The sequence below is a fragment of the Setaria viridis genome, chromosome 3, assembly GCF_005286985.2.
Source record: "Setaria viridis chromosome 3, Setaria_viridis_v4.0, whole genome shotgun sequence".
Lineage (NCBI taxonomy): Eukaryota > Viridiplantae > Streptophyta > Magnoliopsida > Poales > Poaceae > Setaria > Setaria viridis.
The window spans coordinates 41,088,968-41,104,396 of record NC_048265.2 but is presented as its reverse complement, the minus strand read 5'-3'; the positions used below and the strand labels follow the sequence as shown (position 1 = coordinate 41,104,396).

Below are 15,429 nucleotides of genomic sequence, written 5' to 3'. Positions count from 1 at the left end.
ATAAACCAAACCCACACGGAAACCATCAGAAAAAAAAAACGCCGCATCCTATCAAAAGGAAAAAAACCCTCGCCCCTCATCCACACCGTCCACCCCCAGATCGGACGGCCACCAACGCCCCCGCGCCCAACCCAAACCCGCTCCCCACGTCCCACCTCACCAAAGATGCCCTCCTTTTCTTTTCCCCGCATTATTTGATTTCCTCCCCTCCTCTACCCTCTCCCTCCTCTCCCTCTCCGCCGCCGCCGCCGCCGCCTCCACCTCCCTCCCTCCACGCGCCGCCGATCGGGTCCGCGGCCGCGCGTCCCCTCCCCGCTCCCGCCGCGGGGAACCGAAGGCTCCTCCCGCTCCGGCCCGCCCGCACGCCTCGGGGTCGTCTCCGCGCGCCCAGCGACGTAAGTGCCCGGGTCAAAACCCTAGGCCCCCCCCCCCCCCCCCCCCCCGGTCGGATCTAGCGCCCGGCCTCGATCCACTACCGGATCTCCGCCCCGATCCGTGCTCTCCGTTCGCGTGTGGCTCCGGCCGTCTCGATCCGTCGGCTCGCCGGCGGGGGAAGGCGTTACGGGCCGCGCGCGCGATCGGTTCCGCCGTGTGGTTCTAGATCTGAGATGCGTTCGTGCCGGTTAGAGTTGGCTGGGCGGTTTCTCCGTGTCGGGGAGTTTAGATTCGTTGGTGGGTTCGTGGTGCTGGCGAGGAGTGGGCTGTGCTGGGCGTCGATGAATCTGGTGCGCACGTGTTGTCTTCGCGTAGGTTTGTTGTTTCTAGTGTAAACGACTCATGAGCATGCTATCTCTAGTGTTGCGTTGCCGTTCTGTGAACTAGCTATAACGTGTAGCTTCTAATTTAGCTCCTGTTAGTGTTGCCTTCTTGGTGAAAGCTAAAGCGTGCTACTAAAAATTGAACAGGGACCAGTTATGTCCTGCCTCGTAGATCAATTTTAGTTTTGGTAGTTCCTGGTAAGCTGTAACTGCAACTGCTAATCTGTTGTGGGCCAATTTTACTGCAACCAATTAGTTACACAAGGCGTTCTTACTTGCTTGCTGGGTAACTCTAGCTTCAGTGACTTCTAGTTTGGATTCTAGTGTTGCCTTCTTATGTGAAAGTCGAAGCACACTACTAAAAAATTGAGCAGGGACCAGTTATGTCCTGCCTCCTATATTGACCTGAGTTTGCTGCTAATCTGTTGTAGGTCAATTTTAGTGCAACCAGTTAGTTACACATGTTTTTCCTTGCTTGCTGGATAACTTTAGCTTCAATGATTTCTACTTTTCACAGTTACTGTTTTAGATAGGAGGCTAGGAAGTTGATGCTTGGTAGCAATTGGAGTGTCAGCTATTATATGCTGGGGCGAACTGAATATGATTCATGCTCTTATAATTTTTGTAAATGTTATGCTGCTACTTTACATATGACCTTGTGCACAAGTAGGGGTTACATGTCCACTGATGACTGGGTCATTCTTGTTCATATGGCATCTTGGTTCCTAGTTAGACCCTTGTATATTGTCTCGACATGATTTATCTCTCCATCTTGTGGATTTTCGTACTGATGAACTATCATTTTCGTGATTGGTATTATACAAGCATACCATTTTTGTTCCTCTTTTTAATTGTTTAACACTAATACATCTGGTACTGATAACTCTCTCCATTTGCTTTTTTTTTTCTAACTTTACATTGTATAGCAATTTAGAGTGTCTTGTTTGGCTGTTCAAAGAGCAGTTTGGTTTGCCTTGCTAGGCTTTACAATAAGGATCAATTTATTATAGTCTAATTTTTATTGAAGGGAGCAATTTTTCTTTGCTCATGCATATATCTGATTCCTCACTGTTTTGTTATTCACAGAGTCAATATGTCACTCGATGTTACGCAAGTTCTCTTAAGCGCGCAATCTGCTGATGGCGCCATTAGGAAGCATGCTGAAGAAAGCCTCAAGCAGTTCCAGGAGCAAAATCTTCCAGGATTCTTGCTCTCCCTCTCAACTGAGTTGGCCAATGAAGAGAAACCTGAGGAGAGCCGAAGGTTGGCTGGGTTGATTCTTAAGAATGCACTGGATGCAAAGGAGCAACACAGGAAGAGTGAGCTTTTCCAGAGATGGCTGGCACTGGATGCTGGTGCCAAGGCGCAAATTAAAGGATTGTTGCTGCAAACTCTTACATCTCCTGTTGCTAGTGCCAGATCTACTGCTTCTCAAGTTATCGCCAAGGTTGCTGGTATTGAGATTCCGCAGAAGCAATGGCCTGAGCTTATAGGATCATTGCTCTCAAACATACATCAGGTCCAGCCAAACGTCAAGCAAGCAACGCTTGAGACGCTTGGCTATTTATGTGAGGAAGTTTCCCCAGAGGCTGTCGACCAAGACCAAGTCAACAAGATCCTTACAGCTGTTGTTCAGGGTATGAATGCTTCTGAGGCGAACTCTGATGTGAGGCTTGCAGCTACACGGGCATTGTATAATGCATTGGGCTTTGCTCAGGTTAACTTCTCGAACGACATGGAGCGTGACTACATTATGAGAGTTGTTTGTGAAGCAACTCAGTCTCCGGAAGTGAAGATAAGGCAGGCTGCCTTTGAGTGTTTGGTGGCTATCTCATCTACTTATTATGATAAGCTGGCCACCTATATGCAGGACATATTTAATATCACTGCAAAGGCTGTGAGGGGAGATGAGGAGTCAGTTGCACTTCAGGCTATTGAGTTTTGGAGTTCCATATGTGATGAGGAAATTGACATTCTGGATGAGTACAGTAGTGAATTTACAGCTGATTCTGATGTTCCTTGCTACTATTTTATCAAGCAGGCTCTTCCTGCCTTGGTACCGATGTTGTTGGAGACTCTTCTGAAGCAGGAGGAAGACCAGGACTTGGATGAAGGTGCTTGGAATCTTGCAATGGCTGGGGGAACTTGTTTGGGCCTGGTGGCAAGGACTGTTGGAGATGATATTGTTCCTCTAGTGATGCCTTTTGTGGAGGAGAACATAACCAAGGCTGAGTGGAGGCAAAGAGAGGCTGCAACATATGCTTTTGGCTCTATCTTGGAAGGCCCATCAGCTGATAAACTGGCTCCTCTTGTAAATGTTGCATTGAACTTCATGCTGTCCGCATTGATGAAGGATCCAAGTAACCATGTTAAGGACACAACTGCTTGGACTCTTGGAAGGATCTTCGAGTTTCTTCATGGCTCAGCGCTTGAAACTCCTCCAATCATTACGGCCGAGAACTGTCAGCAAATACTTACTGTGCTGCTTCACAGCATGAAGGATGTGCCAAATGTGGCTGAGAAGGCATGTGGAGCCCTCTATTTCCTTGCTCAAGGCTATGTTGATGCTGGATCTGCGTCGCCATTATCCCCTTTCTTTCAAGATATTGTTCAGAACCTTCTTATGGTTACTCACAGGGAGGATGCTGGAGAGTCCAGGCTGCGCACGGCAGCTTATGAGACTCTAAATGAAGTTGTCAGGTGCTCCACTGAGGAGACAGCCCCTATTGTTATGCAGTTGGTACCTGTCATCATGATGGAACTGCATCAGACTCTTGAAGCCGAAAAGTTGTCAACTGATGAGAGGGAGAAGAGGAGCGAACTGCAGGGCCTCCTTTGTGGCTGCCTGCAGGTCATTATCCAAAAGTTGGGAGGGATGGAGTCAACCAAGTACTCTTTCTTGCAGTATGCAGATCAGATGATGGATCTATTTTTGAGAGTTTTCGCTTGTAGGAACGCCACAGTGCATGAGGAGGCTATGCTTGCTATTGGTGCATTGGCATATGCAGCTGGCGCAAACTTTGCAAAGTACATGCCACAGTTTTATCAGTATTTGGAGATGGGACTTCAAAACTTCGAGGAGTACCAGGTATGTGCCATTACCGTGGGTGTTGTGGGTGACTTGTGTAGGGCACTTGAAGACAAAATTTTGCCCTTCTGCGACGGTATCATGACCCAGCTCTTGAAGGACCTATCCAGTAACCAGTTGCACAGATCTGTAAAGCCACCGATATTTTCATGCTTTGGGGATATTGCACTGGCAATTGGGGAAAACTTCGAGAAGTATCTGATCTATGCCATGCCAATGCTGCAAAGCGCAGCTGATCTATCAGCACATACTACTGCTACTGATGACGAAATGCTTGACTACACCAACCAGCTTAGGAATGGCATCTTGGAAGCCTACTCTGGTATTCTTCAGGGATTCAAGAGCTCACCTAAGACACAACTTCTGATGCCGTATGCCCCACATATTCTTCAGTTCCTTGACGCTCTGTACAATGGCAAGGATATGTAAGTCCTTGAAACTACATTATGTTTTTCTAATTCATTATTTGAGTAAAATAAGTTTGTTGACCTAATTCATTATGATAATTGTATTCTTACCAGGGATGATACTGTGATGAAAACTGCAATTGGTGTCTTGGGAGATCTGGCCGACACATTGGGCGTTCATGCTGGCCCTTTGATCAATCAATCCTCCTCGAGCAAGGCGTTTTTGGAGGAATGCTTGGCATCAGATGATCCTCAGGTGAAAGAATCAGCTGATTGGGCAAGTATAGCAATCACCCGTGCAGTTTCCGGTTGATGTCACAAGGAGTCTCGAGTCTGCACTTGCATCCATCCACATGTCATCATGTCTGGGTCGTCGGTTGCATCATGTCCAGACCTGCTCTTTGGAGAAGTCCAACATCCTTGCAGCAGAGTCAGAGGGTCCTCACTAACTCATGCATCAGTACATGTGTCAGCCCGTCCTTTTCGCCCCCACGAGAAAAGAGGGTTCAAGTTGGCCGCCTGCTAACTTTTTCAAAGGGCATCTGCCGCCTTCATTTCTTATTGGAGGTGAGATGAGTGTCGCCTGACATGCTGACAGTCTCCTCGGCATGGCACGCCTATGGTCTGTGGCCTATCATTTTCCCCTGCATTCATCTCATGCATCGAACTCTGGTCGGATGGTCACTCGGGACAAAAGGCCCAGTTGCTTGCTGCTGCTCCAGTAAGCAGAGCAGCAGGCACGAGCGAATTGTCACAGGATTATTTTGTATTGTTCAGGGCGGTCAAGTCCATTATGTCAAGACATACCCTCCCTGCTGGTTGCTATTAGCTTGTTTTTTTCTCCTAGCATTCTTTTCCCCTTTGTCCACTTGCATTGTCTTGCATTTCATTCTTGGTCCTGTTTTGTAAGAGTTCTTTTTTTCTGGGCAAAACTTGTGTCCTGTCCGGTCTGGAACCGCACGCTGTTTGTACAAGTGCAGTCCCTGCGTGCATATCAGTTTATTTCCAGGTGTCATGGGAGCAGCTTTTTTCAGTTTTGTTTTTGGTTATCTACATGCTGCTCCATTTGGGTTTATCTGAAGCCAGGCTGGTGAAGAAACATAGTTATACTAGAGTGGTTTTTGCGGGGGGCAGAGGCAGTTGGTCGGAGTTGGATTTGGTTTATGAATTGTATACTATGATGGTGTGGGGCTCTGCTTCCTGCTACCCAACAACGTGTCATATCAATTTGTTGAGCATATGAGAATATCATGATGCAATGTGATATGGTCTTTCGATTTACCTTGGGCACCTTGCCAGCATGTGCGTGTACACGTGCCGACATGAACGATTCCTGAGTTATGTAGACAAGGCTCTCCTTACTGCCAAGGAGTGCCTGTTATCACCTGATGACTGGCGACTGGCGATGCCTGAGTTATGTAGACACGATGGTATCTACTATCTAGGGCGTTCTCCTCTGCAAGTCTGCGTAGTGCACGTTCGGCATTAACAAAGCTTAAAACCAACGAAAATTCCTTTGGTTCAGCCTATACCATTCTAAATACTTGTACTGTTTGTGTAAATGCTAAGTTTGTGGAACATAGAGTTTTGTGGTGGGGTATAAGTTGACGCTTTGCTCCTCTTCGCTTTATCTTTGCCATGTCGCCAAGTTGCCTCCTGCTATGCACCTCTTCGCTTTTTTTCTCTCCTTTTGACCAACGCTCAGTCCTCACTCATCACTCCTGCACATCGACACAGCCACGTGTATAATTGCAGCACATCTTTAACGCAAACGTAGCACCGCGGCTTTTATACATTTTATTTTAGAACATTAAAGCCTTAGTATTAAAGATCTCTCCAATTAGCAAGGACGTCGTGACATCACTAAGCTCGCCTATAAAAACCACCCAAACCCGTCTCGTGTATCGTCACTGATCACAACACGATCAGCTAGCGACCCAGCTTTGGCAAAGACCATGGCCAGCGCCCTCGCCTTCGTTATTGTCCTCGCCGCCAGCACCTGCGCCTCGACGGCGACGACGCTGACCATCCACAACCTCTGCCCGCACCCGGTGTGGCCGCTGGTGACCCCGAACTCGGGCCTCCCCTCCATCTCCGACAACACGGCGCGCCTGGACACCAACGCGCTCCTCTCCCTCTCCTTCCCGGCCACCTTCTGGGCCGGCCGCGTCGCCGCGCGCACGGGCTGCGACGCAGCGGCGTCGGGGTGCTGGACGGGCGCCGCGCCCCCCGCCACCGTCGTGCAGGTCACCGTCCACGACGGCGGCAGCAGCCAGGACCGGGCCGCCTACAGCGTCAGCCTCGTGGACGGCTTCAACGTCCCCACGGTGGTCACCCCGCACGCCGCTGCCGGCGGGCAGTGCCCGGCCCTCGGCTGCGCCGTCGACCTCAACTGCGACTGCCCGCCCGCCCAGCGCGCCGCCGACGGCGTCGCGTGCCGCGGCCCGCCGGGGTACTTCAAGAGCCGGTGCCCGCTCACCAGGACCACGCCCACCGACGTCGAGCCCGTCCCGCAGAGCTGCCGCGCGCCTGGGGAGATCAAGATCGTCTTCTGCCAGACGACCATCGTCACTGGCGGCGCCGCCGCCGCAGACGCCGAGGCGATGGTCATCCGCTCCGTCGTCGCCGACAGCTAGATCTGGCGGGGGTCCCGCTCGATTGGCCTAGATCGCTTCGTGGATTTGTTGCTGTCATGAATGAATCCTTTTGTTCATGTGTTTAGTGGAGGGCTTTAGCTTTGGCTTCGACGCGTGTGCTCTTTCCGGTGTCTGTAGAAATCTGCCCTGAAGCAAAATAATAATGCAAGTTCTAAATCTAAATATCAGTCTTTTGTCTTTACATGCATAATTTTTCACATTATTTAGGTGAACTATATTATGTTATGCATGCTACATCTCAAGCCTGTTTTTTTACATTCGGGCTAACAAGGTCATAGAAAGAGAACAATTATTGGCCATTCTCTCACTTTGGCAGCTCTTATCCTAATGTATCAGATAATATATTCTTTATCTTTTAACCGCAAGATCAATAGCACAAACGATCGCGTGAATTATGAACAAACGTAATTGTTAATGTTCAAAAAATCGAATTTATTATCATTGCTTTAGAAACATAATGTTTGACTGGAAAATATGGACCTCAGAGAATAATATTCCATGGTCGAGTTTGCCGAGTAGTTTGGCTAGTAGTACAATGGGCGGCCTCTTATACTCTTATATCATGATCGTGTCTCTACCGACTTCAAGCCCTAGAGTGTCTTTGGCCTTTGGCACAATTTCCAGCTTTGTCAAAAGTTGACAAGCTAATGATGACGACACATCAGTTCTGTAATTTCTACGACTTTTGCTTTAACGCTTTTTTCCCGCCAGAAGCAAAGCATATGCCTGCCTAAAGGTTATACGGCATAAGCGCTTTTCACTGTCCTCAAGCACATTGAGATCCATGCACCTCCTCATGCCTATATAGCCTGTGCACAGTAGATTTTGGATGCCCCAGTTTCAGTTTGACTCATCTGAATTTTGCACAAGTCTAGCCCCTACAAACCAACCAAGCAAGCGTTCGGTCCTATGATCAACATGATGAATCAAATATTAGCCTTACATCAAGAGGTACGGACCGGACCGCGTAATTTGTATTATCTGAGATACAGTATAATTCATTTGTTGAACCTCTGGCTTTCAAAAAAAATGTAAACCAACATGAAAGAGATTTGTCTACTACTCATCCATCCCAAATTATAAGTCATTCCAAGAATCTTGGAGAGTCAAAATATCTCAGGTTTGACCAAATTTATGATAATATAATAATATTTATGATGTCATCTAAGTATCATTAGATTCTTCATCAATTATATTTTCATAGTATACCTATTTGATGTCATAAATCTTTATAATTTTTTCTATAATTTTGGTCAAACTTTAGATGCTTTGACTCTCCAAGATTTTTGGAATGACTTACAATTTGGGATGGGGGGAGTATATTAGAAAGAACACGTGGCTACCACATATTGAGATGACTACATGACCAATCGCGTACTTAGAGCAACTCCAAGAGTTTTCAAAAGAATTCCTCCCCAAAACTATGTATTGGAGGCTCTTCCAAAAAGTTTTTTCCCAAAAAATATATCAGCAGATCGCTAATAACTAGCCCACAATATTTCAAAACAGACCACGTCATCGTAATTGGGCCTAATCCGGCGCCTCCTGCTGTTGGGGGGAAATATTAACGACCTCCTTATGCCCCTTAAAATAACAATCATGAAGGTCTAGGTCCACCTGCAGTAATGATGATTACCGCCGACCCGGCATGGGCAAGGAGCATCCCACTCCGTCTCACCCGACCCAAGGCCCCGAGGTTGGACATGCCCGACCCCTCGCTGGCAAAACTCCGCCTCGCCCGACCCACGGTCCCAGGGTCGGGTACGCTCGACCCCTCGTCGCAAGGCTCCGCCTCGCCCGACCTTGGGCGTAGGGGGTCGAACTCATCCGGGCCCACAAGACAAGGGTCCGCCTCGGGCGCAGACCGGCAGACGAGGGCACGGGTCTCATGGGCCCCCCACCAATCTTGCCATAAATACGCCACGGCTCTGGCACGCAGAAAGGCGCCTGCGCCCCTCGACGTGACCCACCACAAGTACCTGGGCGAAACACCATAGCCACGACCGCACAGGCTACAGTGGCCGCGGCTCCCCCTAATTCGCCATAGGGCACTCATTGCATGCGTCGCCCGGCACGGGAAGGAGCGCCGCCCGTTCTCGTGCTCGGCCTATCCGGCGACAGGGACGCGACGTCCGTGTTCCACGGGCGGTAAGCAGGACTACAGGGGTCAGCCGTCTCCCCCAACACGCACGGTTATGGCGGCCGGACATCATCATCATGCTCGGCGGCAGCGATCGCCCAAAGGATCGGCAACAGGATCCGACGACAGCCGCCTTCCTCCGGAGGCCGCGCTGACAGGAGCCGAAGGCCGGAGCAGGAGGCGGCGATCCAGGGACTTGGTCCTTCTCCTTGTATTTTACTTTACTTAGCTTATCTCTTTTACTTCTCCACAGACCCGGCTCACCTGTAACCCTGAGCCCTCCTTGCGCTATAAAAGGAGAACCAGGGGCCCCGAGACCAGGAGGACTCTCAAGCCAACATTACCCACACACTCACCTCACGAGCATCAGTGCACACCCAAGAGACTTGGGACCGGCTCCCTCTCTTGCCTGTTTGTAACCCCTACTACAGACCTTGTGTGAGTAACACGAGCAGCTCCTCATACTGGACGTAGGGCTTTCCTTGCCCAAACCAGTCTAACCCCGTGTCCTCTCACGCCACCATCCGAGGCCTTACGCGCATAAAGGAAATTTACTAGTCGTAGTCTTGATCCGTTAATCGTGACAATGACACCTGCTCTCTCCCCGTCTCATTCTTTCTTCTTCTTCCTCCAGCCGAAGAAGAACCGAAATTTGGATGAATGACTTGAGCCGTTGGTCGTGGCCGATCGGCGCTAGAGTGCACGCTCATGTCACCACCAGCGTATGGCCTCACCCTGCACGCACCAACCAGCATTCGCATCACCTGCAGCCCCGCACCTCACCCCTCTCTGCTCCGCGCCCCCAGCTAGACCAACCCCTTTTCTTCCTCCTCCACACTCCCTCCCCTCCATTGCTAGACCAACTGAGCTCCACTTGCCGGCGCCATCCACCACGCTCTGACCTCCTCCCACCGAGTTCCAATAACCCTGATCCCCCCTCCACCCTAGCCGCCGCCACCACCTCCGAGCTCCCCATCGTTGCCGGTGAAATTCGCCACCGTGGTGAAGCTCATCTCGATTCCTCGCAGCCACAGCACCCCCCTCGAGCTCGCGTACCTGTGAAAGTGCATTTGGCCCCCTAAGTGGGTTTTGGTGTTTATGGCATGTATGGTTAGGGAACTAATAATTTTATGAAGTGATTAGCAGGTTTTAATTCTAAAGAAGTGCAAATGTTATGAAAGGAATCTGCTTCAAGAGTAATGGTGTTGAGCTCAAAAGAAGACTTTTCTATAATTTCTAATTTTGAATTTGAGTGTAGAAACGCTGTACTATTAAGGGGGACGCGGACGGATAACTTGAAGATGCTAAAGTACTCAATTGAGATGCTAACCACCCATTCAGAGACACAACTCACTCACTTGCATACTTTGTTTTCTCACATTTTCTATAACTGTTGGAAGTTCCAACAGGGGTCAGAAGTTCCGACACTGACTGGAAACTTCCGACCGGGGGTGCTCAGCCGTTTTTATCTGGCAGTATTGGAAGTTCCGACACTATATCGGAAGTTTCTTGAAACTTTCAAGGAGAAACTCTCAGCTGTTTTAATTTAACTTCGTCGAAAGTTTTGACCCTATGTCGGAAGTTCCGACAAGCACATAAATGTACCGTAATGGCTAGTTTTTGGGGCTCGGGCATAAATACCCCCTCAGCCCCCCCCCCCATTCATTGCTGCTGAACAACTCGAGCTAAAACAGCCTCCAAGCGTTGAATACTCCTCACCTACTCCCCTTTGAGCTAAATCCTTGAGAGTTTAAGCTAGGGATTGGGTGAGAGCAAGGTTAAAGGTGTGAATCTTGAGGATTTGAGTGTGAGGTCCAACAAATTCATCTCAAGAGCACTCCAAGCATCTTCGACCATCGATTCGTGTTTGTTACTCTTGAAGCTTGCTTCTAGATGGCTAGGCGTTGTCCGTTTGAGCGTCCTCTTTGTGTGGTGCGCCTGGGAACGTTTGTATTACCCATCCTTCATGGATTCATAGTAAGTGACTCAATCCTCCTTTGTGGTCGATTGAGGGAGGTAAAGGGTTAGTAAGGACCCGGCTCTTTGTGAGCTCCTCAGCGGAGACGTAGCTTCCTATGTGGAAGTGAACTTCGGTAAACAAATCCTTGTCTCTTGTGCTTATTGTGTTCTTCGTGTTCATATTGACCTAGAAGCTTGATTTAAGCCGATCTATAAATTTGTGTAGTTCCTTGCATATCTATCAATTGTAGTAGTCTCTACACTTCTTTTGTAATCTTTTGATTCAAACAGAATTGGCAGATTCAGATTTTATTTTGAATTTCATTCAGCTCACTTTCTACTGTCGGAAGTTCCGACCCTGTACCGGAAGTTCCGACCAATCAGAAGTTTTTGGTCCGAAGTTCCGGCACAGTGTCGGAAGTTCCGACATATCTAATACATCTGCAAAGTTTTTCAGGAAAAATTTGAAGTGAGCCTATTCACCCCCCCTCCAGGCATCACAAGATCCTTTCAACCTGTTTTACTTCTCACCGGCCGTGCTCATCCTATAGGCAAGGCGCTCGTCGGTGAGCTCCCCGTTTTTCCTTCCGCCACCGCCTGTCGTCACATCCATCTCCGTTCGACACGCTGACGGCCAAGGACGCGGGGCACAGGCGCCCATGGCGGCAGCCCTAGGGCGCGGGGCAACGGTGCACCCCGGCGGCGGCCCAGGGAAGAGAGCGCGGCGGTCGGGGACACGCGGCACGAGCGCTTTTGGCGGCAGCCCTAGGGCGCGGGGTAGCTGCACGGCAGCCCGAGGGCGTGGGACAGCGGCATGTGGGCAAGTGCAGGGGCCCAGTGGCTAGGCCCCACGGGCGGGGCGACGACGGTAGGGACCAGCAGCCGCCGCGTGGAGCTCCAGCTGGGGTCGGGGCAGCACGGCCACGGCTGCGGCCACCACCTCACGCGGGCTCCAGTGCAACCATCCTCGAGCCCCCGAAGGAAGCTCTCGCAGCGGCTGGCAAGCGTCAGAGGAAAGGAAGAACTAGGGAGAGGGTGGGGTCCGGAAGCCTCTCTCGCGCGCGGGAAGGGGCCGATAGGGGGAGGAAGGACGTCGCGCAAATATGCACGGTGATGGGCTCTGTTTTAGCATCGCGAATAGCTTGGGGAAGTTTTGGGGAGCTATTGGAGTTCTTTTTTTTCTCTCCCTAAGAATACAGATTCTTTTGGAGTTACTCTTATACACTCATATACAACTCACGTGCGCTTTACCTATCCTGGGCAGGCCGCTTGTAAGCTACTCCCTCCTTCCCTCCCAAATTAATATTCATTTTAGCTTTACTGCATAACTAGATATAATCTAGAAAAGTTAAAATAAATATTAATTTGGTACGGAGGAAATAACAAAGAACCGAGGCCCATGAGTGTGCGTTGAAACTTCTGATAACCAAGTAAAAGGGACCTTAGAAACCCGGTCCAACTTGGCCCAGCACGACAAATGGAATCAGCCGAACCTGGCCCGTTGAGGAGGTCTGCTCGGCCGGATTGTCATGACATGGATATGGATTTACTGTAACTTGTAAAATGATCCTGCGTTGCTATGGTAAAAAATTAATTGTATTTTTTAAATTAATAATATTTTTATTTTCACACTAAATTTTTTTCTACTTATTGGATCTCTACACATTTAATAGAAAATCAAAAGAATTTTGACTTAATTATTTCCTTCAACTCAAATACCATTAAATTAAAATATTTTTTTATTCAAGCGAGAGAGTTAAATCAACCTCCGATGGTCACCGACGGAGGGTTCTTTAGTCTCGGTGGGTAATATCAACCGGGACTAAAAAACTCTTTAGTCCTGATTGTAAAGGCTAGTGGCCCTCGGGAATCTAGTGGGGCGTTTGTCCCGGTTGCAACTATTAACTGGCACTAAAGGGACCTTTAGTCCCGATTGGTGTTTTTAACATGGACAAAACGCCTCCCCCCCACACGCAATGCGCGCGTCCCATTTTCTCTCCTCCCTCTCCTTAATTCCAACGCCGAGTTCTCCTGTCCTTAATTCCAACGCCCACAGGCCTCCTCTCCTCCTTCCTCCGGTCACCACCTTCTCTCCTCCCTCTCCTTCTCCTCCGCCAGATCCAGCCGGCCCCACTCCCTTTCCCCCCGCCGAGGCAGGCTGCAGGCGCAGGTCGGGCGGTGCGGCCGGGCAGGCAGTCAGGGCCGAGGCTGAGGCTGGGGCACCTTACGACTAAAGCCCTCTAACAAGTGGGCAAGTGGGATCCACTTGTCAGGACGGATGAAAAATAAGAGCCAGCTTTAATACGATTAAGGAAGATGGTAATGACGTGCGCGTTCCGCTGCGTACGTGTGTTTGTCGTAGACCTTGAGATTACTGAATGCCATAGCTTTTTTTCAGATACGTACCAGGCCATAAGAAAGAACAAGTCGAACATCACTTTCTGCTGTCGCGAGGATGCCAAGAAAAGAACAAGTAGCGCTGGCTGGTATCCAATCACGGCGGTGGACCAACAATCAGTGACGCCGATATGCTCCTCTGGCCTAGCTCGTGCCTGCTGGGGCTGCGGCGTCGTGTGCCGTGCAGTGAGCTTTACTCCCGTGTCAATGGTGTTCTGAGTGTCCTAGTCGGGAGGGAGGGAGGGAGGGAGAAGCAGCAGGCCGCGCTCGACCAGGTTGCTTTTGCATAGCTAATATTAACAAAGAACCAAGGTCCATTGGCAACAACCACCCAAAGGGCAGGAAATCCGGCGCAACTCGGCAGAGAACAGCAAGAGCCTAGTCAGCACCTCCCGAGGCCTGTCAGGAGAGTCCGTCACGAAATAAAGAGGAAATGGGGCATATGATTGTGCACCCATGTCATGATGCGGATGTGGCTTTTAAGAAAGATGATGATACACACCAGTCCTGGGTCATGATGATACATGCGAGAGCTTACAAAGTAGTCCTGTACATGTGTGTTGTTCTTCGGGAAGCAGTGTACGTGCCCATCGTAGATTTCGTTCCCTCCTAGTCTATTTGTTTGTTTATACATTACCGGCCAAGCCATATGAAAGAAAAGAACATGCGGCTGCCGCGATTGTACATCCTGATCGTTGGCCTCCAATCCTACGGCTGTGGACCATTCATTCTTCCGGAGCCGCGCACGTAGAGGATACGAATTCACCCACCCATGACCCACCCACCCACCCACCGGCCCATGCATTGCGCGTAAATGTCATCATGACCGGACCAACAGACATTCCTCAAGCACGAAGCGGAGCTTAGCTTAAACTAGTCCCTGATGGGCAGCAACTTAGGTTACGTAAACTAGTTAGTAATTAACCCATCCTGTTATCTTTTCACTGAAACAGGATTAAATTAACCTCTCCTGCTCGTGCTATCGCTGCAGTGCCCCTAGGGGCGCCCGTGGCCCTCCATGCTGCTGCTCCAAACCCCATCGGTCAGTACGAGCTGCTCGGATCTCGATCCATAGGCCATTGCCATCATCCTGCTCGAATGCAGACGCTGCAACTGTGCACTGAGCTGCACTGCACGCAGACACAAGGATGAGTACTGCACTATGCATGGGTAATTCAATTTCTCAGGTTTTTTACGTGGGGTAAACAGTAAACTACTGTAGATTCGCTGCCACTGTTTCGATGTCTGTAGCCTGCCCAAGAAAGTCCCCATGCACGTTGTCACTGACTGGCCGTAGGGTAGCTGCTAGAAGCTAACCGCGTTTCTCACGCGAGCGCGACAAGTCAGGGCGGCCAGGAGATAAGGGTCCGTTTGGCAGCCTGTTTTTTTACCATCTTCGACGAGCCCTGATCTTTTTTTTTTTGACGATGTTGGGTAAGTTGAATCACTGTAAACAGGTTCCTCTTAAACGCTGATTGGTAAGCTACACAAATTGGTACGCTTACCTTGTATACAGGACACGGTAGAGTTACCATCCACCATCTCCATTTCTCCAATCTTTCTCTATCTCCTCTGTTCTAGAATCAGGCACTAGTGATAGCTTTCCTCTAACTTCCCTCCCAGCCATTGCTCGAGTAACCAGGACATGCACACGTAAACACATTGCTTGATGTCGTTGCTACCAGGTTAGACTAGCGAATCAACGGGGCGAACACAAGCGGCGATGTTGCTTACGTTGAACATGACGATGTTGCCGGTGAAGTGATTCAGAGGCCAGAACCCCAGACGGTGGTGGTGAAGGCGAGATGGACTAGCCTCGCCGCCGCAGGAGCAAGCGAGGTGCAGCGCGGCAAGGTGAAGAGGGCCTCCCCGGCTCCTTGCCCGCGGTCAGCCGTCAAGAACCACGCCGCCCACACCAGACACCATCGCGCCTCATCTCGCGGCCCTTTGATTCTTTTAGTGACAATCTCGAATTGAATGGCTGAAGGCTTTGATTGGATGTGCGTGTGAGCTTGGTTTTGGC

General features: G+C 49.9%; 2 protein-coding genes across 2 annotated transcripts; both read left to right on the top strand.

Moving 5' to 3' along the window:
• Positions 1 to 204: 204 nt before the first annotated feature.
• LOC117847497 (importin subunit beta-1) lies at positions 205 to 5,534 on the top strand. Its single transcript, XM_034728712.2, has 3 exons — positions 205 to 395; positions 1,845 to 4,271; positions 4,368 to 5,534. The coding sequence occupies exons 2-3, from the start codon at positions 1,852 to 1,854 to the stop codon at positions 4,564 to 4,566; spliced, it is 2,619 nt and encodes an 872-aa protein (XP_034584603.1). The 5' UTR covers positions 205 to 395; positions 1,845 to 1,851; the 3' UTR covers positions 4,567 to 5,534.
• A 579-nt stretch (positions 5,535 to 6,113) lies between these two features.
• Positions 6,114 to 7,072, top strand: LOC117847498 (osmotin-like protein). Its single transcript, XM_034728713.2, has one exon. The coding sequence runs from the start codon at positions 6,209 to 6,211 to the stop codon at positions 6,887 to 6,889; it is 681 nt and encodes a 226-aa protein (XP_034584604.1). The 5' UTR covers positions 6,114 to 6,208; the 3' UTR covers positions 6,890 to 7,072.
• Positions 7,073 to 15,429: the final 8,357 nt, after the last annotated feature.